Genomic DNA, 22,252 nt, shown 5'->3' on the forward strand with positions numbered 1-22,252 from the left:
CCAGAAAAGAAATTCTGGGGGAATCAGTATCCCTGGCCTCAAGCAATACTACAGAGCAATAGTGTTAAAAACTGCATGGTATTGGTACAGTGACAGGCAGGCAGATCAATGGAACAGGATTGAAGATCCAGAAATGAACCCACACACCTATGGCCACTTGATCCTCAACAAAGGGGCTGAAAACATCCAATGGAAAAAAGATAGCCTTTTCAACAAATGGTGCTGGTTCAACTGGAGGTCAGCATGCAGAAGAATACGAATTGATCCATCTTTGTCTTCTTGTACTAAGCTCACATCCAAATGGATCAAGGACCTCCACATAAAGCCAGACACTCTGAAGCTAATAGAAAAGAAATTGGGGAAGACCCTTAAGGACATCGGTACAGGGAGAAAGTTTCTGAACAGAACAATAGCATATGCTCTAAGATCAAGAATTGACAAATAGGACCTCATAAAATTACAAGGTTTCTGTAAGGCAAAGGACACCATCAAAAGGACAAATTGGCAACCAACAAATTGGGAAAAGATCTGTTTTTTTTTTTCTTTCCAAACAAATTTGAGAGTTGCTCTTCCTACGTCTTTGAAGAATTGTGTTGGGATTTTGATGGGTATTGCAATGAATCTGTAGATTGCCTTTGGTAGTATGGCCATTTTTACTATGTTATTTTATCTCAAATCACGAGCGTGGGAGATCTTTCCATATTATGAGGTCCTCTTCAATTTCTTTATTGAGTGACTTGAAGTTGTTATCATACAGATAATTTCCTTGTTTCATTAGATTCACTCCAAGATACTTTATATTATTTGTGACTATTGTTTTGTAAAGGATGTTGTTTCTCTAATTTCTTTCTCTGTCCATTTATCATATGTATAGAGGAAGGATACTGATTTATTTCAGTTAATTTTATGTCCAGCCACTTTGCTCAAGTTATCATTCAGCTGTAGATTTTTCTGCTGGAATTTTTGTGTCACTTAAGTATACTACCATCATCTGCAAGTAGTGATATCTTTTTATTTTCATTTCAATTTTTAACGCTTTGATCTCTTTATGTTGTCTACTTGATTTGGCTAGATGTTTGAGTACTGTATTGAATAGGTGTGGAGAGAGTGGACAGCCTTGAGTAGTCTCTGATTTCAGTGGGATTGTTTCAAGTTTTTCTCCATTTAGTTTCATGTTAACTGGTGGTTTGCTGTATATTACTTTTATTATGTTTAGGTATGAAAATTGAATTCCTGATCTTTCCAAGACTTTTGTTGAATAGTTTGAAGAGTATTGTCATTGGGTCTTCTTTGAAGTTCTGATAGAATTCTGTACTAAAACTGTCTGCTCCTGGCCTCTTTTTGATTGGGAGACTTTTAATTACTGCTTCTCTTTCTTTAGGGTTTATGGGACATTTTAGCTAGCATGATCATGATTAGACTTTGGTCCCAGGTATCTGTCTAGAAAATTACCCATTTCATCAAGATTTTCGCATTTTGTTGAGTATACACTTTTGCAGTAGGATCTGATGAGTTTTTTTTTAAATTTCTTCAGTTTTTTGTGCTTTATTTTTGAGAGAGAGTTTCTCTGTATAGCCCTGGCTTTACTGGAGCTTACTCTGTAGACAAGGCTATCTTCAAACTTAGAAATCTTCCTGCTTCTGCCTCCCAAGTCCTTGGATTAAAGATATATGCAACCACCCATCGCTCTTTTTCTGTTCTTATGTCTCCCTTTTCATTTCTGATTTTGTTAATTTGGATACTGTCTTTGCTCCCTCTGGTTAGTCTGGCTAAGGGTCTATCTATCTTGTTGATTTTCTCAAATAACCAGCTCCTGGTTTTGTTGATTCTTTGAATAGTTCTTTTTGTTTCTTCTTGGTTGATTTCAGCCCTGAGTTTGATTATTTCTTGCCATGTACTCCTCTTGGGTGTATTCACTTCTTTTTGTTCTAGAGTTTTCAGATGTGCTTTAAGATGCTAGGGCATGCTCTCCCCAATTTCCTTATGGAGGCACTAAGAGGTATGAATTTTCCTCTTAGCAGTGCTTTCATTGTGTCCCGTAAGTTTGGGTATGCTGTGCCTTCATTTTCATTGAATTCCAAAATGTCTTTAATTTTTTCTTTATTTCTTCCCTGACCAAGCTATCTTTGAGTAGAGATTTATTCAGCTTTCATTTGTCTGGTGGATTTTCTTTTATTTTGTTGTTATTGCAGACAAGTCTTAGTCCATGGTAATCTGTTAATGTGCACAGGATTATTTCAATCTTCTTGTATTGGTTGAGGTTTTTTTTTTTTTATGTCTGTTTATATAGTTAATTGTGGAGATGGTAGCATGAGGTGCTGAGATCATATATTCTTTTGTTTTAGTGTGAAATGTTCTTTAGACATCTACTACATACATTTAGTTTATAGATTCTGTTAGTTTCATTGTATCTCTTTTTAGTTTATGTTTCCACATTCTGTCCATTGGTGAGAGTGGAATGTTGAAGTCTCCCACCATTATTGTGTGGGTTTCAATATGTGTTTTGAGGTTTAGTAATATTTCCCTTACAAATATGGCTGTCCTTGCATTTGGGGCATACATGTTCAGAATTGAGAATTCATCTTGGTAGATTTTTCCTTTGAGGAGTATGAAATGTCCTTCCTTATCTTTTTTTAAAAAATCTTTTGGTTGAAAGTGAATTTTTTTAAACTTGTTCTTTTAAAGATTTATTTATTTATATTTATTATTATTATTATTATTATTATTATTATTATTATTATTGGATTTGTTTTTTTTGAGACAGGGTTTCTCTGTGTAGCCCTGGCTGTCCTGGAACTCACTCTGTAGACCAGGCTGGCCTCGAACTCAGAAATCCTCCTGCCTCTGCCTCCCAAGTGCTGGGATTACAGACGTGCACCACCATCACCCAGCGAAAGTGAATTTTATTGGATATTAAATGAGTACGATTGCATTGTGTAAATACACTACAGTGTCTGTATCCATTCTTCTGTTGAGGCACATTTGGTTTGTTTCCAGCTTCTTGATAAATGACACTGCTATGAACATAGTGAAGCATGCGTTCTTTTTATATTTTGGAACATCTTTTGGGTATATTCTCAGAAGTGGTATAGTTGGGTCCTCATGTAGAACTATTTTCTGAGAAACTGCCAGACTGGTTTCCAGAGTGGTAGAATCAGCAATAACACCAGCAATGGAGGAGTGTTCCTCTTTCTGTACATCTTTGCCAACATCTGTTATCATCTGAATTTTTGATCTTAGCAATTCTGACTCATATAAGCTGGAATCCCAAGGTTGCTTTAATTTGTGTTTCCCTAATGACTAAATGTGTTGCACGTTTCTTTATTTGTTTCTCAAACATTAGAAATACCTCAGTTGAGAATTAGTGGTTTAGCTCTATAGTGCATTTTTTAAAAAAATTTATTCGATATATTTTTTATTTACATTTCAAATGATTTTCCCTTTTCTGGTTCCCCACTCCCCGAAAGTCACATAAGCCCCCTTCCCTCCCTCTGTCCTCCCACCCATCCTTTCCCTCTTCCCTGTTCTGGTTTTGTCTTATACTGCTACACTGAGTCTTTCCAGAACTAGGGACCATTCCTCCGTTCTTCTTGTACCTCATTTGAAGTGTGGATTATGTTTTGCATATTCCAGATTTCCAAGCTAATATCCACTTATTAGTGAGTGCATACCATGATTGAATCTTTTGAGTCTGGGTTACCTCACTTAGTATGATGTTCTCCAGCTCCATTCATTTGCCTAAGAATTTCATGAATTCATTGTTTCTAATGGCTGAATAGTACTCCATTGTGTAGATATACCACATTTTTTGCATCGATTCTTCTGTTGAGGAATACCTGTGTTCTTTCCAGCTTCTGGCTATTATAAATAGGGCTGCTATGAAGATCCTTATTACATGCTGGGGAATCTTTTGGGTATATGCCCAGGAGTGGTATAGCAGGATCTTCTGGAAGTGAGGTGCCCAGTTTTCTGAGTAACCACCAGACTGATTTCCAGAGTGGTTGTACCAATTTGCAACCCCACCAGCAGTGGAGAAGTGTTCCTCTTTATCCACATCCTTACCAATACCTGCTGTCTCCTGAATTTTTAATCTTAGCCATTCTGACTGGTGTAAGGTGAAATCTCAGGGTTGTTTTGATTTGCATTTCCCTAATGACTAATGAAGTTGAGCATTGTTAAAGATGTTTTTCTGCCATCCGAAGTTCTTCAGGTGAGAATTCTTTGTTTAACTCTGTACCCCATTTTTAATAGGGTTATTTGGTTTTCTGGGGTCTAACTTCTTGAGTTCTTTGTATATATTGGATATTAGCCCTCTATCTAATGTAGGGTTGGTGAAGATCTTTTCCTAATTTGTTGGTTGCTGATTTGTCCTTTTGATGGTGTCCTTTGCTTTACAGAAACTTTTTAATTTTATGAGGTCCTATTTGTCAATTCTTGATCTTAGAGCATAAGCTATTGGTGTTCTGTTCAGGAACTTTCCCCCTCTACTGATGTCCTCAAGAGTCTTCCCCAATTTCTTTTCTATTAGCTTCAGAGTGTCTGGCTTTATATGGAAGTCCTTGATCTAATTGGAGTTGAGCTTAGTACTAGGAGACAAGAATGGATCAATTCGCATTCTTCTGCATGCTGACCTCTAGTTGAACCAGCACCATTTGTTGAAAAGGCTATCTTTTTTCCATTGGATGTATTCAGCCCCTTTGTCGAGGATCAAGTGGCCATAGGTGTGTGGGATCATTTCTGGATCTTCAGTCCTGTTCCACTGATCTGCCTGCCTGTCACTGTACCAATACCATGCAGTTTTTAACACTATTACTCAGTAATATTGTTTGAGGTCAGGGATACTGATTCCCCTGAATTTCTTTTGTTGTTGAGAATAGTTTTAGCTATCCTGGGTTTTTGTTATTCCAGATGAATTTGAGAATTGCTCTTTCTAACTCTATGAAGAGTTTAGTTGGGATTTTGAGGGGTATTGCGTTGAATCTGTATATTGCTTTGTCAAAATGGACATTTTAACTATATTAATCCTGCCGATCCATGAGCATGGGAGGTTTTTCCATTTTTTGAGGTTTTCTTCCATTTCCTTCTTCAGAGTCTTGAAGTTCTTGTCATACAGATCTTTCACATGTTTGGTAAGAGTCACCCCAAGGTACTTTATACTGTTTGTGGCTATTGTGAAGGGGGTCATTTCCCTAATTTCTTTCTCAGCCTGCTTATCCTTTGAGTATAGGAAGGCTACTGATTTGCTTGAGTTGATTTTATAACCTGCCACTTTGCTGAAGTTGTTTATCAGCTGTAGGAGTTCTCTAGTGGAGTTTTTTTGGGTCACTTACGTAGGCTATCATATCATCTGCAAATAATGATAATTTGACTTCTTCCTTTCCAATTTGTATCCCTTTGACCTCCTTATGTTGTCTAAGTGCCCGAGCTAGTACCTCAAGTACAATATTGAAAAGATAAGGAGAAAGGGGGCATCCCTGTCTAATCCCTGATTTTAGTGGGATTGCTTCAAGTTTCTCTCCATTTAGTTTGATGCTGGCTACCAGTTTGCTGTATATTGTTGCTTTTACTATGTTTAGGTATGGATCTTGAATTCCTGTTCTTTCCAAGACTTTAAGCATGAAAGGATGCTGAATTTTGTCAAATGCTTTTTCAGCACCCAATGAAATGACCATGTGGTTTTTTTCTTTGAGTTTGTTTATGTAGTGGATTACATTGATGGATTTCCATATATTGAACCAACCCTGCATCCCTGGGATAAAGCCTACTTGATCATGGTGGATGATTTTTTTATGTGTTCTTGGATTCGGTTGGCAAGAATTTTATTGAGTATTTTTGCATCGATGTTCATAAGGGAAATTGGTCTGAAGTTCTCTTTCTTTGTTGGATCTTTGTGTGGTTTTGGCATCAGTGTAATTGTGGCTTCATAGAAGGAATTGGGTAGTGTTCCTTCTGTTTCTATTTTGTGGAATAGTTTGAAGAGTATGGGTGGTAGGTCTTCTTTGAAGGTCTGATAGAATTCTGTACTGAAGCCATCTGGTCCTGGGCTTTTTTTTGTTTGGAAGGCTTTCTATGACCCCTTATATTTCTTTAGGGGTTATGGGACTGTTTAGATGATCTATTTGGTCCTGATTTAATTTTGGTATTTGGTATCTGTCTAGGAAATTATCCATTTCGTCCAGATTCTCCAGTTGTGTTGAGTATAGGCTTTTGTAGTAGGATCTGATGATTTCTTTAATTTCCTCAGTTTCTGTTGTTATACCCCCCTTTTCATTTCTAATTTTGTTAATTTGGATACTTTCTCTCTGCCCTTTGGTCAGTCTGGCTAAGGGTTTATCTATCTTGTTGATTTTATCAAAAACCCAGCTTCTGGATTCATTGATTCTTTGTATGGTTCTCTTTGTTTCCACTTGATTGACTTCAGCCTTGAGTTTGATGAATTCCTGTCTTCTACTCCTCCTTGGTGAATTGCCTTCTTTTTGTTCCAGGGCTTTCAGATGTGTCCTTAAGCTGCTAATGTATGCACTCTCCATTTTCTTTTTGGAGGCACTCAGGGCTATGAGTTTTCCTCTTAGCACTGCTTTCATTGTGTCCCAAAGATTTGGGTATGTTGTGCCTTTATTTTCATTAAATTCTAAAAAGTCTCTGATTTCTTTATTTCTTCTTTGGCCAAGGTGTCATTGAGTAGAGTATTGTTCAGCCTCCATGTGTATGTGGCCCTTCTGTCATTTTTGTTGCCATTGAAGACCACTCTTACTCCATAGTGATCCAATAGGAGGCATGGAATTAGTTCGATCTTTTTATATTTGTTGAGGACTGTCTTGTGACCAATTATATGGTTGATTTTGGAGAAGGTACCATGAGGTGCTGAGAAAAAGGTATATTCCTCTGTTTTAGGGTAAAATGCTCTATAAATATCAGTCAAGTCCAACTGGTCCAAAGCTTCAATTAGTTTTATTGTGTCCCTGTTTAATTTCTGTTTTCCTGATTGGTCCATTGAGGAGAGTGGGGTGTTGAAGTCACCCACAATAATTGTGTTAGGTGAAATGTGTGCTTTGAGCTTTAGTAAAGTTTCTTCTATGAATGAGGGTGCCCTTGCATTTGACGCAAAGATGTTCAGAATTGAAAGTTCTTCTTGGTGAATTTTTCCTTTGACCAGCAAGAAGTGTCCCTCCGTGTCTCTTTTGATGACTTTAGGTTGAAAGTCATTTTTATCTGATATTAGAATGGCTACTCCGGCTCATTTCCTGAGACCATTGGCTTGTAAAATTGTCTTCCAGCCTTTTACTCTAAGGTAGTTTTTGTCTTTGACAATGAGGTGTGTTTCCTGTATGCAGCCAAATGTAGGGTCTTGTTTCCTTATCCAGTCTGCAGTCTATGCCTTTTTATTGGGGAGTTGAATCCATTGATGTTAAGAGATATTAGGGAGTAGTGATTATTACTTCCTGTCATTTTCGATGTTATTTTTATATTTGAGTGGTTATCTTCTTTTGGGTTTGATGAAAGAAGGTAACTATCATATTTTTTCCAGGGTATCGTTTCCCTCATTGGATTGGAGTTTTCCTCCTATTATTCTTTGTAGAGCTGGGTTTGTAGAAAAATATTGTGTAAATTTGGTTTTGTCATGGAATATCTTGGTTTCTCCATCTATTGTGATTGAGAGTTTTGCTCGGTATTGTAGTCTTGGCTGACATTTGCGTTCTCTTAGAATCTTCATGAGATCTGCCCAAGATCTTCTAGATTTCATGGTCTCTGGTGAAAAGTCTGGTGTGATTCTGATAGGTCTTCCTTTATATGTTACTTGGCCTTTTTCTCTTACTGCCTTTAATATTCTTTCTTTGTTTAGTACATTTGGGGTTTTGATTATTATGTGACGAGAGGTATTTCTGCTCAGGTCCAGTCTGTTTGGAGTTCTGTAGGCTTCTTGTATATTCATGGGCATCTCTCTCTTTAAGTTGGGAAAGTTTTCTTCCATAATTTTGTTGAAGATATTTGCTGGCCCTTTCAGCTGCAAATCTTCACTCTCATCTATACCTATAATTCTTAGGTTTGATTTTCTCATTGTGTCCTGGATTTCCTGCACTGAAACCATCTGGTCCTGTGCTTTTTTTGGTTGGAAGACTTTCTATGACACTTTCTATTACTTTAGGGGTTATGGGACTGTTTAGATGATTTTATTGGTCCTGATTTAATTTTGGTATTTGGTATCTGTCTAGGAAATTGTCCATTTCCTCCAGATTCTCCAGTGTGTTGAGTATAGGCTTTTGTAGTAGGATATGATGATTTTTTGGATTTCTTCAGTTTCTGTTGTTATATCCCCCTTTTCATTTCTAATTTTGTTAATTTGGATACTTTCTCTGTGCCCTTTGGTCAGTCTGACTAAGGGTTTATCTATCTTTTTTATTTTCTCAAAGAACCAGCTCCTGGATTCGTTGATTCTTTGTATGATTCTCTTTGTTTCCTCTTGATTGACTTCAGCTCTGAGTCTTCTACTCCTCCTGGGTGAATTGGCTTCTCTTTGTTTCAGAGCTTTCATGTGTGCCATTAAGCTGCTAGTGTATGTTCTCTCCCGTTTCTTTTTGGAGGCACTCAGGGCTATGATTTTTCCTCATAGCATTGCTTTCATTGTGTCCCAAAGATGTGGGTATGTTGTGCCTTCATTTTCATTAAATTCTAAAACGTCTCTGATTTCTTTCTTTCTTTCTTCTTTGGCCAAGGTGTTATTGAGTAGAGTATTGTTCAGCCTCCACGTGTATGTGGGCTTTCTGTTGTTTTTGTTGCTATTGAAAACCACTCTTACTCCATAGTGATCTGATAGGAGGCATGGGATTAGTGCGATCTTCTTATATTTGTTGAGGTCTGTCTCATGACCAATTATATGGTTGATTTTGGAGAAGGTACCATGAGGTGCTGAGAAAAAGGTATATTCTTTTACTTTAGGGTGAAATGTTCTACAAATATCAGTCAAACCCAATTGGTCCAAAGCTTCAATTAATTTTACTGTTGCCCTGTTTAATTTCTGTTTTCCTGATCGTTCCATTGAGGAGAGTGGAGTGTTGAAGTCACCCACAATTATTGTGTTAGGTGCAATGTTTGCTTTGAGCTTTAGTAAAGTTTCTTTTATGAATGAGGGTGCCCTTGCATTTGGTGGATAGATGTTCAGAATTGAAAGTTCTTCTTGGTGGATTTTTCCTTTGACCAGCAAGAAGTGTCCTTCTGTGTCTCTTTTGATGACTTTCAGTTGAAAGTCAATTTTATCTGATATTAGAATGGCTATTCCGGCTGGTTTGCTGTGACCATTGGCTTGTAAGACTGTCTTCCAGCCTTTTACTCTAAGGTAGTTTTTATCTTTGACACTGAGGTGTGTCTCCTGTATGCAGCAAATCGTAGGGTCCTGTTTCCTTATCCAGTCTGTTAGTCTATGTCTTTTTATTGGGGAATTGAGACCATTGATGTTAAGAGATATTAAGGAATAGTGATTATTACTTCCTGTCATTTTTGATGTTCTTTTTAATATTTGAGTGGTTATCTTCTTTTGGGTTTGATGAAGAAAGGTAACTTGTTTTTTCCAGGGTGTAGTTTCCCTCCTTGTATTGGAGTTTTCCTCCTATTATTCTTTGCAGAGCTGGGTTTGTGGAAAGATGTTGTGTAAATTTGGTTTTGTCATGGAATATCTTGGTTTCTTCATCTATGGTGAATGAGAGTTTTGCTGGGTATAGTAGTCTTGGCTGACATTTGTGTTCTCTTAGAGTCTGCATGAGATCTGCCCAGGATCTTCTAGCTTTCATGGTCTTTGGTGAGAAGTCTGGTGTGATTCTGATAGGTCTTCCTTTATATGTTACTTGGCCTTTTTCTCTTACTGCCTTTAATATTCTTTCTTTGTTTAGCGCATTTGGGGTTTTGATTATTATGTGACAGGAGGTATTTCTGCTCAGGTCCAGTCTATTTGGAGTTCTGTAGGCTTCTTGTATATTCATGAGCATCTCTCTCTTTAAGTTGGGAAAGTTTTCTTCCATAATTTTGTTGAAGATATTTGCTGGCCCTTTCAGTTGTAAATCTTCACTCTCATCTATACCTATAATCCTTAGGTTTGGTCTTCTTATTGTGTCCTGGATTTCCTAGATGTTCTGGGATACAAGCTTTTTGCATTTTCTTTGACTGTTGAGTCAATGGTTTCTATGGTATCTTCAGCATCTGACATTCGTTCTTCCATCTCTTGTATTCTGTTGCTGATATTTGCATCTATGGTCCCTGATTTCTTCTCAAGGTTTTCTATCTCCAAAGTTGTCTCCCTTTGTGATTTCTTAGTTGTTTCTACTTATGTTTTTAGATCCAGGATGGTTTTGCTCAGTTCCTTCATTTGTTTGTTTGTATTTTCCTTTAATTCTTTAAGAGATTTTTGTGTTTCCTCTTTCATGACTTCTGCCTGTTGACTCAAGTTCTCCTGCATTTCTTTAAGTTGTGTGTGTGTGTGTGTGTGTGTGTGTGTGTGTGTGTGCGTTTCTTCTTTATTGGCTTCTATCTCTTGAGCCTTATTCTCCTGAATTTCTTTAAGTGATTTTTTTGTGTTTCCATTATATGGGTTTCTAGCTTATTCATGTTCCCCTGTATTTCTTTAAGAGATTCATTTATGTCCTTTTTGTGTTCTTCTAGCAGCATCATGACCAGTGATTTTAAATCCAAATCTTGTTTTTCTGGTGTGTTGGCATAACCAGGACTTGCTGATGTTGGAGTGTTTGGTTCAGATGCTGCCATATTGCCTAGATTTCTGTTAGTAGCCTTCCTGCGTTTGCCCTTTGCCATCTTGTTCTCTGGCGTTAATTGTTCTTGCCTCTGGCTGGTGTTTGAGCATCCTGTGAGGCTCTAGGGCTATTTATACAACACTGGATGGCTGGGTTTCCCTTGTCACAGATTGCTGATGTACTGTCCTCCTCTTGGGTGCCCTTGCAGCCCTAGTGTGCCTTGCTCCAGATTGTGTCTGTGAGCCAGATGGTGCCCATTTTCTCCTTCAGGGAGTGCTGATGGTGTATGCTCCGTTACTTTTTCTGAGTGATGATCACTCTGCTGGGCAGCCGATCTCCCAACAGGGTTGGTGCATACAAGGGTAGCCTAGCTGCTGAGGCCCTTAGTCTAGACAAAATCCTGGCAGGCCAAGGTCTGAGGGAAGTTCCCCTCGGGCTATGAGTGTTAACTGGTTCTGTCAGGTGGCCTGGATGGCAGTGTGAGCGCACTCCCTGAAAGTGCCTGGAGAGTCTGCTGGGCTAACAACCTCCTGGCTGGTTTGGCCCACAGATGGCCCACGGAGCTGCCCAGGTCTTGGGGGCAGTCAAGGGCCTGGTGGGCCTAGACCCCTGCTATGTTAGCCTCGGGCTATGACTGTTAGCCGACTTTGCCTGCTAGAACTCTCTGGTGTTCTGTAGTCTAAATGGCGGTGTGCAGGCCAGGCTGGGCAAACAACCTCCTGGCTGGGTTGGCACACCGATGGCTCCCCAAGCAGCCCAGGGCCTGGGTGCAGGCCAACGCCTGTCGGGCTTAGACCCCCGCAATGTTGGCCTCGGGTTATATTTGCGTACCTCAGGCTGTCTGATCACTCTGGAGTCCAAGAACCAAGATGGAGGTGAGTCTCTCGTAACTGACTGGCAAGAAACAGATTTCTGATGTGGCTTCTGTGTGGTGAAAGGTGCTGTAAATCTGCTGCTTGCAGCATGGCTGGCCAGTGATGGTCAGTGGTAGTGGGCGCAGGGTCTGAGTGGACCCTGTTGCCTTGGTTCCACTGCTAATGGTCCTTCCTCTGGACCAGCCACTGCTGCTGTTGCCACTGTGGCCGCCGTCCCCAATACCTCGGCTCCACCTGTCTTATTTGTACTAAATCAAATCGTGCTTATTAAAAAATAAAGGGAAGTCTAGTTACAGATGCCTTAAAATATAAAGGATCTATGGAACTCAGGTATAAAGAAACTCATTGTAACCCAATGTTGATATAGTGAAAGAGTTGTAAAGCATTAGAGTTAAGTGCCCTTACAATGTTTAGCGTGTAGGTTTTCTTTGAATAAATGCATCTTATGCTAAGAAAAGATGAAATCTAAAACTTTCTGACATGTGTTTTAATAGGAATATAAAACAAACAAAATTTGCTTTTCTTTATATTTTTATAAACTTATGCATTGAACACACACACACATACACACACACACACACTTAAGAGCATAATATTAAGAATGAAATTTTGACAAAAAGAAAAAAAAGTGTGGAAAAATGAAGTTTAGACCATCTACACCACAGTCTCTGAAATGCTATAATAGTTTTTGCCACTGATGAACGTTCTAGATTCTGTTATCAATAATATAGATCTTTTCCAATATTATCTAGGCAATTATAGTTGATTGTGCAATGACAATATTTATCAGATTATTTATATCAAATCATTCTTAGGAAAATGGTAATCATCAGATGAACTATACCTTCGAACACCTGGCATCATTGGTGACTGATCTGTTTTTTGCTGGGACAGAGACAGTAAGTTCAACGATGAGATTTGCTCTCCTGCTCTTGATGAAGTACCCACACATCACAGGTAAGGGAATAGGCGATGGAGCACAGCATTCCTGGAAGATGTTAGGATGATACAGATTGTGTTCATTGTTATTCAAAATATCAGAATTTAACTTTCTGTTCCATTGACTTTAATGAGAATGATGACTGAAATGAATAGACCTTAGCTTTTTAAAAAAGTCATCAAGGCTAGTCCTTTGAGTTCTCTGGCAAGTCGTCTATGGTTGAGTATATATTGGGCTATGGTTGAATAATTTTTTTCTTCTCTGAATTCAGGCATTCAGAGCAGATGAATACTTACAGTTGCTTTCTTTATTATGACAAATCTAATTCTGGTTAAGACAAAAGAAAACTCTGCTCATTTAAGTGTAGCTGCCTGGGGCGACATGTGAACTGGAGACCTGGAAGAGTATTCTGGGGATAAACGGGAAGGGGACGAAAGAGAAATGAGTCAGGACGACATTTTGCCGATCGAGACTGATTTTACTATTATTTAGCCAATATATATAGTCTTTAGAAAACAACCCTGCCCCCTGACATCAAAGAGAAGGCCATGAATTCCTTGGTTCCTCTTCTCAGCAGGTTGCCTGCTTCAAGTCTCGCAGGTCTCTGCTGGTCTCCAGGTGAGACTGTCCTGAGGCAGCCTTGGTTGTCAAGGTGAAAGCAGCTGTATTGTTCTCAACTGGAACAAGGGCCGGAGATAACACCAGCGGAAGGGTGGGGGCTGCCAGCCAGGAATATCACATCTTGAACGGGCTGAGAAGTCCAGCTCAATGCTGTGGGGGAAGAGACAATTCCCCCTTAATTATTTATTTTTAAAAACTCAGTGGATATATATATATATATATATATATATATATATATATATATATATATATATATATTTATCCAGGGACGATTGGCTATTAATCAGTGAGGGAAAAACTCACTGAGGTCTCATCCCCCTTAAACATTAAACGACATCTTTTTCAGGGGAGGGGAAATAGACTGCCTTAATAATTTAAGGACAGTCTCTCAATGTCAACCCCTATGCAGCCGGACGTGCTTTTCAGGGAAATTCGGAAGCAGGATTTTTCCTTTTCCCTTGCAGTGCCTTGCCTCGCTCCTCAAACTGATGCCCATGTTTGTCATATTAACAAACATGCATAGTTCCGAATACTATGCAGCCTCATCTCTGAGGATCCACTGGTAAAGTAAATGCTCTGTGGATATGAGCTGGCTGGCTGGCTTTTATAGCCACCCATCCTCAGCCTGGCGGCCATTGCTGTAGCAGCCGATCTTCTGAGTGTTGTATTTGAGAGATACCTGCTTGAAACACAAAAAGAGATTAAGCAAAAAAACCTCCTTGGTCAGTATCGGAAGGCCCAAGGCGTTCAATATGATTGCAAATTTGTGACTCAGGCAAGAGGCCTGGCTTGCAAATTAACTGCAAGAACACAAAGGAACCTTTCTTCCCAAGTAAGTGAGAAGCAGCTTAGGGAATGTCTTTGTGAATTAATTATACTTACCAGCAGCTTTAGGGTGTGTTTACCTGTTTTACCAACCTCTCTGGCAGCCACCGCGCTGGTTAAGATTAAAGAAAACTCTGCTCATTTAAACATAAAATAAGGTCCAATATTTAATGTGTTTTCCTGGGAATTTTTTTATTCTGTGAAGCATTTCAAATTTTTTGGTTCAATACAACTGTATTTTCCTTGATGTCAAAGTTATGATGTCAAATTTATAGAGCAGAGAGTTTTATCATGTTCCATAATAGTTCTGATGAACAATATTTTTGTAAATATACCAAAAGTTTCATTTTACAAATGACATTATTGTAAAATTTTATTTTTATATAGAACTGGGTGTTCCACATTAAAGAAACACACCTTCCATCCTGTCAATATCCACTGAAATAACAATTGCATAATTATGAGACAGAATTAGTTAATTAATATTAGCATGAAGGCAACAGTACTTCAATACTACTATAAGAAAAAAGTAATGGGCTAGGGGAAAGATTCTGGAAGATGATGGGGGAACATATTCTTGAAGAACAGCTAGTCAATAGGAAAAAGCATACTGTACCACTCTAGTGTCCCTAAGGGCTCCTCTTTCTATCTAACAATGTTAATAGAAGACCAGGTTGGGAGTCAGATGCTGCTCTGCCTACTATTTTCTTAATTACTTAATCCTTTCTTGAGAGTTTCCAAAACATAGAACACAGAATTACTTTAACAAATAAGTTGAAATTCATGTGTAAAAGATTATTGAATGGTTGGCAGGGAAAGGATAATATACAGGGTGAGAGTGGAAAACTGACAATGTTGAACAGAGAGTATCAGAGTTCTTTTCCCCACTCTTTCACGAATATCAACTGCTGAATGTCCCACCCACACTGTAATGCACAATAAACATCTCTGTGTTTTGCATAAACATTTTTTCAAGAATCAATTAGAAATAACAATGTAAAGACCAGAATATAAACAATGGAATGAAATCACAAAGATGTTCAGCTTTTCTCTAATGAACCCTTAAAATATTGACACTATACCAGATTTCTCAAGAGCAGAAATAGAATTGAAGACCCAGAAATGACTCCATATGCCTATGGTCACTTGATTTTTGACAAAGGAGTGAAAAAAATCGAGTGGAAAAAAGATAGCCTTTTCAACAAATGGTGCTGGTTCAACTGGAGGTCAGCATGCAGGAGAAAATGAGATCTCATAAAATTACAAAGTTTCTGTAAGGCAAAGGACACCGTCAAAAGGACAAAATGGCAACCAACAAATTGGGAAAAGATCTTCATCAACCCTACATCAGATAGAGAGCTAATATCCAATATATACAAAGAACCCAAGAAGTTAGACCCCAGGGAGCCAAATAACCTTATTAAAAATGGGGTACAGAGCTAAACAAGGAATTTTCACCTGAAGAAATTCAGATGGCCAAGATGAACCTTAAGAAATGCTCAACATCATTAACCATTAGGGAAATGCAAATCAAAACAACCTGAGATTTCACCTCATACCAGTCAGAATGGCTAAGGTTAAAAACTCAGGAGAAAGCAGGTGTTGGCGAGGATGTGGAGAAAGAGGAACACTCCTTCACTGCTGGTGGGATTGTAAGATGGTACAACCACTCTGGAAATCAGTCTGGCTGTTCCTAAGAAAACTGGGCATGACACTTCCGGAGGACCCTGCTATACCTCTCCTGGGCATATACCCAGAGGATTCCCTAGCATGCAATAAGGACATATGTTCCACTATGCTCATAGCAACCTTATTTATAATAGCCAGAAGCTGGAACAAACCCAGATATCCCTCAATGGAGGAATGGATACAGAAAATGTGGTATATATACACACTGGAGTACTATTCAGCAATTAAAAACAATGAATTCATGAATTTTTTAGGCAAATGGATAGAACTGGAAAATATCATCCTAAGCGAGGTAACACAATCACAAAAGACTACACATGGAGTGCAATTATTGATAAGTGGATATTAATTAGCCCTGAAGCTCTGAATACTGAAGATACAATTAGCATATCAAATGATTCCCATGAAGAAGGAAGAAGAGGGCCCTAATCCTGGAAAGACTTGATCCAGCATTGTAGGGGAGTACCAGGACAGAGAAAAGGGAGGGGGAAAGATAGGAGAGTGGATGGTGAGAAGAGGACTTATGGGACATACGGTGGGGGTGCCTGGGAAAGGGGAAAGCTTTTAGAATGTAAACAAAGAATATAGAAAATAAATTCAAAAAAAAAGAAAAGCAAAACTGGGAAGATAGATCTTCAACTGTAAATTTTGCTCACTAATTTGCATTCTTTATCAAACCCTGAATAAGGTTTTCCATCCAATTGTCTAAAGTAACTTTCCACAAAGCAATTAACTCCAGATACTTGTATAGCCTATGAGAAAATTTGACACTTTCAGAGTGCGTTCTGGCATTAGAATTAGAAAGCCTCAGATTGATATTCACTTGGTGGGAATGCTGCAGGAATGAAGAGAGAATGAGGAAAAACACAGCTATAATGTGTCTTCCCATGTCTTCATTAAGTGCACATTAATTCTTGGAGTTGATATATCCACTTGAATACTTGGAAGCAATTCTAAATCATAAAGAGAAAATTACAAACTAAAGTGAACAGCACACATTAATCAAAAAGTATATCAATAATGTAAACAAACTCATATTGGAGATAAGGAATCATATTTACATGTTGGCAATTCTTTGCACAATTTGTCTATATTATGAAATATGGTAGTCTAAGAATTGTGCATATGTGGTTACTCATGTATATATTATGTATTTGTGTTTATTATCTACTTGCAGATATTTATTTATAAATACCATATAGCCATAACTGATATGTTCTTTCCTGATATCAGTATCTCAATAAATATTTTGTATGATTAAGCACATAAAGCAGTTATTATTTACAAATATATTTCTGAGTAGTTGTTGGTGATAAATCTGCCCACTGATATTTAAAAATAAGATAGGTAGAATAAAATTGCAGAAAGACCTTCAGATATATAATTTTAAAATCAGTACTACATTCACCAATTTAATAACTTATTTCTGATATCTTTTATTAATGTTAAATTAATTGTACTCTGTTTTATTGTTGCCAATATTTATTTTATCTCATATTTGATACCATGAATAAAAACAACTAGAATATAATAATAAAGAATCTCAGCTCTATAATAAGATGATGGTATAAATCTATGTTAGAACAATCTTATGTATCTAAGTTTACTCCTCAGCATGAAATGTATTTTCAAACTGATTCTGGGTCACTTTCTTTACAGCCTAGGTAGTTAATCATTAATACAGGATATAGGCAACATTTTTCCTATTCTAATATTTGCCATTGTTTGTACCTAGCCAAAGTCCAGGAAGAGATTGAGCACGTGATTGGCAGGCACCGCAGCCCCTGTATGCAGGATAGGATCCACATGCCCTACACAAATGCCGTGGTACATGAGGTTCAGAGATTCATTGACCTTGCCTCCAATGGTGTGATACATGAAGTGACTTGTGACACTAAGTTCAGAAACTATTTCATCCCTCAGGTAAATTTGTTTCTCGCTGCTATACTTCTATGCTTTTGATGTTCTCAGGTTCAGTGGGGTTCCAGTCCTCTCCGTCACACTATACTTTCCATTGCTTTTGATGGTTCATAATTGGGAAGGCAACTATAAGCAGGCAGGGGCATGGTAGTGTCAATCTGTCATGTGCTTTTTCTTCCAAAGATTATTTGGATAAAAATTCATTGCTTATATTCTCATGTATATTTTAGATTTTGAGTTTTATTCAACCAATAACTTTTGGAATTTTTATTATTGAGAGGAAAATCTACAAATAATTTGAAGTGGTTTATATGCTTAATTCTTCAACTTAAGAAAAAGGCTATAGCATACTTTGATGTTTGATTTATTTTAGCCATAATCATATCACTTCAATGATATAGCTTGTAGTTTAGTTTTTGAGTTTTATGGAGTAATGAATATTCTTTTGTTATTATTTTTAAATATGGTGTATAGAAATGAATTAATAATTATGTGATTTTATTTTACCCAATCTGTTGCCTTTTACTAGCTACTGATGTTTTCTCTGAAAATATACCCAAAATTCAAGGTGGCTTCTGGTTAACATTTTATCTATAATTTTGTTTTTATATGTGTGTACTTCATTACCATTTAAGTTATTATTGATCTATTAAGTTATTAATGATGAATTTCAGAAATCATTAATTTGAACTGTGATTAATTTCTAAATTCATGAGAAAAATATTTATAGATGTCTATAATGATACTTGGAATATATATGCAATCAGAGAATAGAGCAGACTGCAGAAACTCAAAATGTAAATTATACTCTTAATTCATGACTCATCTAGTGAAATAATAAGGTTGACATAAATCTTATGAGGTAAAGATGACTAAATGAATAGGAACACCTGGTATACAAGCACATTCATGTCATTTATGATTAATATAACTGTAACATTTCTCTGCCAATTTCAAAGAATGTAGATGATTTGGAAAGTGATTTATTAGATTACATTGTGGCCAAAGGATAAAAACATAGGCATATAATAAAGAATCATATTAGCTATGTGATAGAATGATGGTATAAATCTGTATTAGAACAATTTTATGTTTCTACATTTCTGAAAAATCAGCACCTAGATATATAAACACACTAAACCTGACAATCTACCCTTAGATATGTAATCACACCAAAATCGGGTGTCTAGATGACAGGATGAGAAAAAAATCAATAGCCAAAACATTATTTCACAAGTAGAGTGCCATTAGGCTACAGCATAAAGCTCAGAATACTCTAACACAGTTAAAGTACAAGAAAAAACATCAGTATCAACATTATGAACAAGACAGTGGACCTTTAAGAAGTGGTAAATTCTTTAAAGATATTAAGGAAAAGACAAGAAAAATGTTGGAGGAAATAAATCCCTTACCAAACAACAAGAATAACACATCCCAACAAAAATAAAAACAAACAAATGAGAAAACAGCTGATGTAAATGGAAATATAAGCAGTGAAGAAAACAGAGGGAGAGGAAATTCTCAAAATGGAAAATCTAGGTATGTAAACAGGAGTTATAGATATAAGCATCACCAACCAGGATAGAAGAATGAACTTTAGGCACTGGCAACACAGTAGAAGAAATGTATACATCAGTTAAAGAAAAGGTTAAATCTAAAAAAATCCTGAAATAAAACATCTAGGAACTCTGCAGTACTATAAAAAGACTAAATTTAATTGGCTAAATAATAATAGGCACAGAAGAAGAAATTAGTGCAAAGATCCCCCAATATATTTTTGACTAAATCACAGAAGAAATTTTTCTTTCTTTCTTTTTTAATATTTAGTATTGATTATATGTTAGTACAGTGTTGCTGTCTTCAGACACACCAGAAGAGGTCATCAGATCTCATTACAGATGGTTGTGAGCCACCATGTGGTTGCTGGAAATTGAACTCAGGTCCTTTGGAAGAGTAGTCTGTGCTCTTAATCACTGGGCCATCTCTCCAGTCCAGAAGAAATTTTTCTTATCTTAAAAAAGGAGATTCTTATAAGAATATAAAAAAGAAGCAGGCATGAAATATATTGTACCAGATATGAAAGTTTCCTCCCAACATAAGAATTGAAATACTAAATGTGTTGAACAAAGACATAATATGAAAAGATGCAGGGGGAAATCAAGTAACATATGAATATAGACATATGCAAATTATACCTGATTCCTCAATGGAGACTCTAAAAGGGAGAAGACGCTGCACAGATGTATTGTAGAGCCTAAGAAACCACAGATGTCAGTCAAAACTATTAGATTTAGGAAATCTTTCAGTTACCATAAAGAAAGCAAGATATTCTTTGATAGAGTTTAACTCAAACTTTATCTATGTAAAATTCCCACCTTACAGATCACACTAGAAAGAAAACTCTAGTACAAGGAGGTTAACTATACCCATGAAAACAGAAACTATATAATCCCACACCAGCAAAACTAATATAAGTAAAGACCTCTACCACCCATCTCACACACACACACACACACACACACACACACACACACACACACACACACCATGAACACTATCACCCAAACCAATGAAACAAGATCAGCAATCATTTGTTACTGATATCCCTCAATATTAATGGATTCAACTCTCCCCCAAAAGACTTAGACTAAGAGAATGAATCAAAAAGGAGGACCTCGCCTCCTTCAGGGGCATACAATAAACAAACTTTATCATCTAATACGGGGATTGCTTCAGAGTAAATGGTTGGAAAAATATTTCCCAAGCAAAGAGACCTAAGAAGCAAGCTATTGAGGCATTTTGATACCTAAAAAATAGACTTCCAAAGGTACTGAGGAAGGACAGATGATATTCATTTAAAGAATAATGCACCAAGATGATATTTTATTTCTTAACTATTAAATTAAGACAAGCGTATCTTCTTTATAAAAGAAAATGACTACTGCTTAAATAACATGTCAACAGTCACATATTGGTACTAAGAGACATTAATATGCAACTTGTCCAAACTAATAGGCCTTTCAGATGAAAATTAAATAAGAAATAGTGGAGTTAAGAGATATTATCAAAAAAGAGATATTATCAAATAAACAATCCTGACAGATATCTACAGAACATTTACCCAAAACACAAAAAAGTATGCCTTGTTCTCAGCACCCTATAGAAATTTCTCCAAAATTGAGAACATGCTTGTTAATACAGCTAGTCTCAAATGGTTCCCAAAAAATCAAAATTAAACAGGATCACTATAGATTAAAGCTTAGTTTCAACAACAGCATAAGCATTAGAAAACCTACAAACTCATAAAAACTGAAGACCCCTCTCCTGATTGAAGAGGATGACTTCATGACATTTTTTAGCGAAATGGAATGGAACTAGGCAATATCATCCTGCTTGAGGTAACCCCATCACAAAAGAACACACATGGTATGTACTGACTGATAAGTGGATATTAGCCCCAAAGCTCAGAATACACAAGATACAATTCATAGGCCACATGAAGATCAAGAAGTAGGAAGACCAAAGTGTGGGTTATTTGGTCCTTCTTAGAAGGGAGAACAAACTACTCATTGGAGGAAATACAGAGAATAATGTGGATCAAAGACTGATGGAAAAGCCATCTAGAGACTGCCCCACCTAGGGATCCATCCCATATACAGTCACCAAAGCCAGTCACTATTGTGGACGCTATGAGGTGTTCGATGGCAGGAGCCTGATATAGCTGTCTCCTGAGGGTCTGCCAGAGCCTGATAAACACAGAGGCCAATGTTCCCAGGCAACCATTGGACTGAGCATGGGGTCCCAAGTAGAGAAGTTAGAGAAAGGACTAAAGGAGCTGAAGCGTTTACAGTCCTATAGGAAGAGCAACAACAATAACAACCAATGAGACTCCCCCCCCCCCAGAGCCCCAGAGACTACACTATCAACCAAAGAGTACACATGAAGGGACCCATGGCTCCAGCTGCATATGTAGCAGAGGATAGACTTGTCTGGTAACAATGGGAGGAGAGGCCCTTGATCCTGTGAAAGCTCGATGCCCCAGTGTAGGGGAATTCCAGGAGGCATGATTGAGTGGGTGAGTGGGTGAACACCCTCATAGAAGCATGGGAATGTGGATGAGATAGAGTGTTTTGGGGGTACTGGGTAAGGGGATAACATTTGAAATGTAAATAAAGAAAATATCCAATAAAATAATAAAAAGAAAAATGTGTAAAGGCAATGCAGAAAGAAAGAAAGAAAGAAAGAAAGAAAGAAAGAAAGAAAGAAAGAAGAAAGGAAGAAAGAAAGAAGGGAAGAAAGGAAGAAAGAAAGAAACAAATCATAGACTTTGAAGATATTGATAAAAATGAATGCACAATATATCTAAATGTATGTGGCACAGTGAAGTCTAAAATGAATGATTGTTGTACTGAGTGCGTATAGAAAAAAATGGAGTGATCTCCCACTAGCAATTGGACACCACATCTGAAAGTTCTAGAACAAAAGAAAAGTATGAATGTAAGAAAAGAAAATATGCAAATTGCAGAAGAGTAGATGGCATGAAATAATAAAAAGGAGGGCTCAAGTTAATAAAAGGTAGCAATGCAGAGAAGCAATGAAACAAAGTTTGTTCTTTGAGAAAATGAACATTGAAAACCTGTGAC

At 37.3% G+C, this 22,252-nt stretch overlaps 1 protein-coding gene across 1 annotated transcript in view; it reads left to right on the forward strand.

Annotated features, from left to right (window-relative positions):
* Positions 1–22,252, forward strand: part of LOC127676902 (cytochrome P450 2C40-like) — a 46,726-nt gene that overhangs the window by 17,328 nt on the left and 7,146 nt on the right. The window contains exons 6-7 of the mRNA XM_052172325.1: positions 12,430–12,571; positions 17,425–17,612. Of these exons, the coding sequence (XP_052028285.1) occupies positions 12,430–12,571; positions 17,425–17,612 (330 nt within the window). The remainder of the gene's footprint in view (positions 1–12,429; positions 12,572–17,424; positions 17,613–22,252) is intronic.

This window comes from Apodemus sylvaticus, chromosome 1 (genome assembly GCF_947179515.1).
Source record: "Apodemus sylvaticus chromosome 1, mApoSyl1.1, whole genome shotgun sequence".
NCBI classification, from domain to species: domain Eukaryota; kingdom Metazoa; phylum Chordata; class Mammalia; order Rodentia; family Muridae; genus Apodemus; species Apodemus sylvaticus.